At 48.2% G+C, this 7,901-nt stretch overlaps 1 protein-coding gene across 3 annotated transcripts; it reads left to right on the top strand.

The window, feature by feature from the left end:
* The first annotated feature begins 1,123 nt into the window (after positions 1-1,123).
* LOC117466355 (uncharacterized) lies at positions 1,124-5,279 on the top strand. Of its 3 annotated transcripts, XM_071207049.1 has the most exons (3): positions 1,166-4,053; positions 4,503-4,774; positions 5,013-5,279. In XM_071207049.1, the coding sequence occupies exon 1, from the start codon at positions 1,814-1,816 to the stop codon at positions 2,891-2,893; it is 1,080 nt and encodes a 359-aa protein (XP_071063150.1). In that variant the 5' UTR covers positions 1,166-1,813; the 3' UTR covers positions 2,894-4,053; positions 4,503-4,774; positions 5,013-5,279. The 3 variants fall into 3 exon arrangements, with proteins under 3 accessions (XP_071063151.1, XP_071063150.1, XP_033965454.2); XM_071207050.1 differs by having other exon boundaries at positions 1,124-4,053; positions 4,503-5,279; XM_034109563.2 differs by having other exon boundaries at positions 1,166-3,858; positions 4,630-5,279.
* Positions 5,280-7,901: the final 2,622 nt, after the last annotated feature.

The following is a 7,901-nucleotide window of genomic DNA, read 5'->3' as shown; positions in this document are numbered from 1 at the left end:
ATTTACGGCAGCAGGGTATCTCTGCAGCCTCAGATCTCCCTCTCTCCCAGCTCAGGGAGCTCTCGGACCAAGTCTCCGGCGCGGTCCATCAGCCCAGGGCAGCAGCCCCAGCAGCTCCAGCCAACTCTCCAGCTATCACCCCCGAGAGGCCGGAGCGAGGACGCGGGCGGAGCCGCGGGGGGAAAAGGAAAAAAAAGTCAAGTCCCTCTAGAGCCGGTCCATCTAAAAGGTCCACCTTTCCACAGGCTCACCCAAGCGTCGCCCAGCCCGGGAGCCCCGGTAATCAGCCACTAACGGATAGCATAGCAAACTCCCTGCAATCGTTGGCTAGCTCTATGCTGCTAATTGACGCTCGCCTGCAGGCCATGGATAAAGGCCCCATCGGAGCTTCAACCTCTTCTGCGAACTGGGCCTCGGTCCCCGCTTCGCTGCCAACAGGATTTATGCCAGGTCTCGGGGGTTTCCCTCCACAAATCATAGCTCCCCCTCACTCCCTGGCTTCAGCACTCCCAGCGCCTCACTCAGGTAGGCCTCATATTCCCCAGAGCGCTCACATTTCCTCTCGGCTGAGAGCGAAAATCCTCGAAGGGAAAGACATAAATTTAGTCACCCTCATCTTGCCTTCCCCGGAGTGCGACAAGTCAATCGCCACGGGAGGAAGCATCACTGCCGTTTTTAAGTCCGCAGATCCTCGGCTCCTCAGAGACCTCAACATAGGACAATTTCTGGTTGCTTTCGACATCTTCCGCGATGTCCTGTGTTCCGTTTACCCGGAAAGAAGAGTTGAGTTAGACGCTTATCTGGGCCTCATCGGCGATCTTTATCTCAAATTCGGGAAATCCACGTTCTACTCCTATCACAAGAGCTTTTCTAGCAAAGCAGCGCTTCACTTAGCCCACTGCAACGTTCGCCTGGACTGGTCCGTGCTGGACACCGAGCTGCTCGTGATGGCGACTGGCGGGCAACAAGTTGTTTCGTGCATCAGCTGCGGGACGCAGGGCCACACCTCCCCCTTCTGCCCATCAGTGCCTTTCTCCGGGTTCAGAGCTTTTCCTGCGTCACAGTCGGGGAATAATAAACAAAAAAACCAGGTGCAGAATAGGCAAGAGGCGCAGATTAGGGCAGACGACAGGATCTGTTATAAGTTCAACGAAAATATCTGCACCTTTGCTTATTGTTCTTATCTCCATATCTGCAGTACCTGCAGGGAGGCTCACCCGAAGTCAGTTTGCCCCAGGCGCGGGCACGTGAAGTTCCCGCAGCAGAAACCACGTGGGGGAAAAAACTCCTGAAACATCACCTTTCCACCCCCATCAACATCCCACATTTAGCAGCAGCGCTTTCTACTCACCCAGATCCCGTGTTCGTAGAATATCTTCTGTCAGGGCTCTCTCAAGGGTTCAGGGTCGGGGTTATTTCTCCTCCCTCCGTGTCCCTTGTTTCAAAAAATCTGCAATCAGCATTTAAAGAACCCACCATAGTCTCCCAGCTTATCGAGAAAGAACTCAACAAAGGATACCTTATCGGTCCGTTTCACTCACCCCCGTTCTCAGTGTTCCGGACAAGCCCAATAGGAATAGCCACGAGTAAATACTCTGAGAAAAAAAGGCTGATTTTCGATCTGTCCGCACCCCGCTCCGGCCCGTTTTGCAGTATTAACAGCCTTATTCCTCCAGAGCCATTCTCCCTTCATTATGCCTCAGTCGATAACGCAATCAAACTAATTAAGTTTGCGGGGCAAGGAGCCTGGCTCTCCAAGGCAGATATTACTGACGCATTCAAGATCATTCCCATCCATCCATCCCAGTGGAACATGTTCGGTATTAAGTGGGAAGCTAAATTCTACTTTGCAGTTCGCTTGACTTTCGGGTGCAGAAGTAGCCCCTGTATTTTTAATTCCTTTTCCGAAGCTCTCTGCTGGATTCTGCTGAATAATGTCAGGATTCCCTCCGTTCTCCACTTGCTGGACGATTTTCTCCTCATAGATCCCCCTCGGGATAACTCAGGCGCTTCCCTGGCGAAACTCAAATGCTGCTTTCAGGAGCTAGGCGTCCCCCTGTCCGGAGAGAAAACCATAGGACCCGACACTAGCTTGGAGTTTTTAGGCATCACACTCGACACTATAGACATGAAAGCATCTCTCCCCATCGCCAAACTGCAGCGCATACGCGACATCACTAAATCCTATTGCGAGCAACAAGTCATCACCAAACAGCAGCTGCTCTCCCTCCTCGGGCACCTCAACTTTGCCATGCGCGTCATCCCCCAGGGGCGCTCATTCATCTCCCGCCTCCTGGACGCAGCGTCGGCTGTAACAAACCTCCACGACCGCGTGTTTCTAGACGAAGGCTGCCGCTCAGACCTATGCTTCTGGTCTCTCCTGCTCGCCCACTGGAATGGCATCACCTTCTTTTACGACGACCTCGTGTACTCCTCTGATTCCATGAGGTTTTTCACGGACGCTGCCCCATCCGTGGGTTTTGGGGGTTTCTTTCAGGGAGAGTGGTTCGCGGGCCCGTGGCCTCCCTCATTTCCCAATCATGCCTCATCCTCCGCCCTGCACGAGATCTATCCGATTGCTGTTGCCTGCCACGTGTGGGGCCACCTCTGGCTACGGAAACGCATCTCGGTCCTCTGCGACAACCAGTCAGTGGTCTGGATCATCAATAAAGGTCGCTCCTCTTGTAGTGACATCATGCCGTTCATGAGAAGCATCACGTGGTCCTCCCTCACTCACAACTTCCTCATCTCAGCTCGTCACGTCCCCGGCCACCTCAATATAGTGGCTGATTCCCTCTCTCGCTTTCAATTTCAGACCTTCCGGAACCTCTGCCCGGAAGCCAGCCCGCAACCCGTTGGGATTCCTCCTCTGCATCTCCTCTCTCTACATTAAACAAGAGCCCCTTAGCTAGGCACCTAGAGTCGGCCAGATATTTTATGAGGAAAGGCTTAGCCACTTCCACCCTCAGAACGTACGACTTTGCATGGAGAACGTTTGCGTTCTTTTGTGTTTCCGTAGGCATCTCACTTAGACCCGTTCTCATCCCCACCGTGTGCGCCTTCATGTGCTACTGCGCCACTGATCGCCACCTCAAACCCCAATACATCCGGGGCCTCTTAGCAGGAGTACAATTTAACGTTCGCTGCTTCGATCCCAGCTTCCCCAGCTTGCTTGCTAACCTATCCGTTAAACTCATACTTAGAGGTCTTCTAAAAACGTTTCCCCCAGCGTTAGACCATAGACGACCCATTACACTCTCCACTCTGCGCCTTATGCTCTCCAAACTTAGAGAAGGATTATTTTCTCCCTACATCGACGCCCTACTCGACGCCGTATTTCTGCTGGCATTTTATGCTTTTCTTAGACCAGGCGAATTTACCACAGCTTCACGATCATTCAATCCCAATCAAGACGTCTGCCTTAACGACCTATCCTTCCACGCTAGCCATTTTAGTTTAAACATTAAACACTCAAAATGCGGAGGCGCTTGCTCCGTCATCGCAGCTCGCAACGATTCCCCGTTCTGCCCTTATGGATCCATGATCAAATTCCTGCGTCTTAGACCTTCCATTAATCCTCTCTCACCACTATTTCTTATTTCAGGGGATTTTCCCTTAACTCAACACCAGTTCAATCATTACCTTAAGCAAGTTCTCATTAGATCCGGCTTATCGCCCCAATTATTCTCGGGGCATTCGTTCAGGATAGGCGCAGCTACCTCCGCTGCTAATCAAGGCGTCTCATCCTCATCCCTGCAACAACTCGGACGATGGTCCTCCTCTGCCTTCACATCCTACATCCGCCCGGACATCAGTGCCGTGCTGGCTATCCAAAGGTCCCTCAAACACTAAAAGATGGTAAATATACCTATAACTGGTGGTGGTAACATGTCAGCATGTATACGTGTCTACGGTTCCGGATCTGTCAGGCTATGACTCCGGATCTGCGTATGCTAATCCCGCAAGTGCAGGTCGCGAACGTGGGTCCGAGTCAAGTTGCCGACTCAGGTCCGCGGTTAGGTTTAACCCTGCGGGCGCAGGTTGCGGACACAGGTCCGCGCTTAGGTTTAACCCTGCGGGCGCAGGTTGCGGACACAGGTCCGCGCTTAGGTTTAACCCTGCGGGCGCAGGTTGCGGACACAGGTCCGCGCTTAGGTTTAACCCTGCGGGCGCAGGTTGCGGACACAGGTCCGCGCTTAGGTTTAACCCTGCGGGCGCAGGTTGCGGACACAGGTCCGCGCTTAGGTTTAACCCTGCGGGCGCAGGTTGCGGACACAGGTCCGCGCTTAGGTTTAACCCTGCGGGCGCAGGTTGCGGACACAGGTCCGCGCTTAGGTTTAACCCTGCGGGCGCAGGTTGCGGACACAGGTCCGCGCTTAGGTTTAACCCTGCGGGCGCAGGTTGCGGACACAGGTCCGCACTTAGGTTTAACCCTGCGGGCGCAGGTTGCGGCCAGTGGGTCCGCGCTTAGGTTTAACCCTGCGGGCGCAGGTTGCGGCCAGTGGGTCTGCGTCATGGTAAACCTGCGTGCAGGTTTCGGGCAGTGGTCCCGCACATGACTAACCCCGCAGCCCGGAAGCGATTCCGGCGCTCATCATGTCCCCATGTTAATCTCCTTTTCATCCATAGATCTCCGCAGCCAGCCGCAAGGTAAGGATTGCTCACAGCTCCGTACTTCATACTTCACTTCTTTTGGGGGTTCATCAGAGCGATTCTTTCCCTCCTGAATGATCATCCTGCAAACCCGGGGCCTAGTCGCCAAAACATCATTACAGTTACTTGTTGTAATACGTCAATCACTATTCCCGCATATCATGTGTCCCGATAAATAAACATGTACTCATACATCACGTCTCTCCTGATTGAAATGTAGCTCAGTGTAAGTTCAATCAGGAAGACAACAGCATCGGGTGTCACACGTTATTTCAATAAGTGATCAGGGGCATTACGCCCCGGCTAGCCAATCATCGCACCTGCTAACCTCTTTAAATCTGCTCTCCCCTTCCTGTCAGTTGTCATTTCAGGTGTCAACGCAAACCCTCCTCCACCCCTTCGCCTCCTGTCTCCTAAATACAGGGCCAAGCTAAACCTTCTCCCTTCAGATCGGACTGAACTACTATCACCACCACCAGTGTCTAGACCCCGGGGGGTTCATCAGAGCGATTCTTTCCCTCCTGAATGATCATCCTGCAAACCCGGGGCCTAGTCGCCAAAACATCATTACAGTTACTTGTTGTAATACGTCAATCACTATTCCCGCATATCATGTGTCCCGATAAATAAACATGTACTCATACATCACGTCTCTCCTGATTGAAATGAAGCTTAGCGCAAGTTCAGACAGGAAGACCTAACACTCCGTATTGCTCGTCATGGCAATACTTGCTCCCTGCATCTAAATGACAGGGAGCGCCACTCCTCAGCTAACCTATCACGCCCCTCCATTTACAAGCCTAACGATCGCACCTGTTAATCCCTCTATATATGCTCTCCCCTGTTCTATCAGCTGTCTTCCAGGTGTCAATGCGCAACCCTCCTCCACCCCTTCGCCTCCTGCTTTCAACTCCATGCATGCACACACATGCATTTCCAAACATTTGGACTACCTATGTTGCAAATGTATTATCTTTTCAATTTCCACACGGCATCTATTGCACGTCTGTCTGTCCTGGGAGAGGGATCCCTCCTCTGTTGCTCTCCCTGAGATTTTTCCCTTTAAACTGGGTTTTCTTCGGAAGTTTTTCCTTGTACGATGTGAGGGTCTAAGGACAGAGGGTGTCGTATTGTCATACTGATATTCTGTACACACTGTGAAGACCACTGAGACAAATGTAACATTTGTGATATTGGGCTATATGACTAAACATTGATTGATCGATTGATTGAACTCAGGACCAAGCTTAACCTTCTCCCTTCCAACCGGACCTAACCACTTATCACCACCACCAGTGACCAGTGTCTAGACCCAGGGGGGTTCATCGGAAATGGTTCTTCCCTTCCCGATTGATATCCTACAAAAACCTGGGCCTAATCGCCAAAACAATATTTCATTCATTTGTTATGAACTGTCATCATTATGTTTCATTGATATAATGTGACCGATAATAAATATGTATTCCATACATCATGTCTCTCCTGATTGAACTTTAGTTGGCAGAAGGAAAATACAACTTTGAATTTCAATAAAGAGCAATGATGAAACATCAAAGAAGACATTGAATTACAAATACTGAGGAAGAAAATAAAAGCAAACGGCATTTTTTTTTTTTATAAATGCAATTTTGTAAAGTGAGTCAGTCTCTACTTTCGTTTTGGACCCGACGTGCAATATGTTGCTCTTTATTAAAAAATCTGAAATATTGCTTCAGTATTGCTCTGTAACAGTAATGCTATGTAAGCAACCGCACAACCATAGCAGACCACTGACTTACATTGCTTTTATCAAGCTTAGGCATCAAAGAGTTTGCATGACAGCTCCCACACATTGGTTATTTAAAAAAGAATACAGGAAAACCTGATTAAAAATACTTCTGTGGACTTCTTCAAACATCTTTATAAATGTGCATGTTTGCATGATCTACTGCCTCTACATACATAAAGGTATAATCTTTAAGAAACACGTTTTTTGTTACAACGACAGTAGTGATACATTTTACAGTTACTTCATTATTTAGCAGTTTGTGTTGGTTGTAGCGTAGTCTGCCATGTATGCAGTGGATTTAAATTGCCTTCACAAGCAGAAGGGATTAAGGAAAGGATGCTTACGACGAGTTTACTCTCTTGGTGGTATTATGTTATATAGCTCATTTAAAAGTTGATGTCTTTGTTCAGAACATTTAAGCTCAATGACTAGACGCAAGTTTATTATTTGCAGTAATTCTATTGATTTCTGATTCCATTCCTGAATATATGGAGGAAAGTCCAGTAGAAAAACCAAACATAAATGGAATCCCTGGTACATTTTAAGATTAATAAGAAAAAATTGCTAAATGTAGGTTTATATGGAGTCTGTATCACAATCTGAAATAGTGAATATGATCTCTTATACTCTGATTTTTCCAATGAACTTGAGATAACATAAAAATAAATAAACATACTTCATCATATTTATTAAGTTCGGACCTGAGGTTATTACTGAGTTAAGTGCCATTGGAGGAATGTGACTGCAGGATGTTGTTCAGTTGTTGGTTTAAGTGTTGCACCTCTGCGCTTGGCTGACATTTATTCCAGCAAAATGTTGCCACACAGCTGGACTGTAAGCAGTTATTCTAGCATGAAAAACAAATGAAAAAAACAGCTGCAGGCTCATACATTGAGTCGTATATTTAGTTCTGTTCTGAGCAATCTAGAGGTATGTTGCTATTAATCAAAGCAACCTTTTTTCACATAATTAAAATCAAGCAGCAATAAGCTCACCCCGATACAAGTGAACTGAACTGAGGTTAATCATTATGCTTAAATAAAAACAAAACTACAGAAAGTGCTTAACGTCCTTATTTTTATGGTACTTGCATGAACATAGCAGTGTTTCCCCTATATACAAAATTTTAAATGAAAAATAATAATAAGTTAGTTAATCCACTACACAATCACTGTAACCAAACAAACTGTATAGCTAGCCAAATGTGTCCAGTGGTTATTATTTTGTACTACACAGCAGTTCTGTAGAATAGCGGAGAATTGTACGATAGAGAGCATTCAATTATCCTGCGTGTGTGTATTCCCCTGTAACGGCAGCTAATAAATGACCACATCCACCAAAAAATTAAAATAAACTAAGGAAGGAAGTAAAGAGGTGAGAGGGAGGAGAGGTGGAGGAGTGGAAGAGGGAGCATAGGCGGCACCAGGGGGGCGCTAGGGGGTTCTGCAGCTCCCCCTAGGATAGCCATAGCACCCCTTAA

Source organism: Pseudochaenichthys georgianus, chromosome 21, assembly GCF_902827115.2.
Source record: "Pseudochaenichthys georgianus chromosome 21, fPseGeo1.2, whole genome shotgun sequence".
Lineage (NCBI taxonomy): Eukaryota > Metazoa > Chordata > Actinopteri > Perciformes > Channichthyidae > Pseudochaenichthys > Pseudochaenichthys georgianus.
Note: the sequence above shows the minus strand (reverse complement) of the source record. Positions and strands in the feature narration are given on the sequence as shown.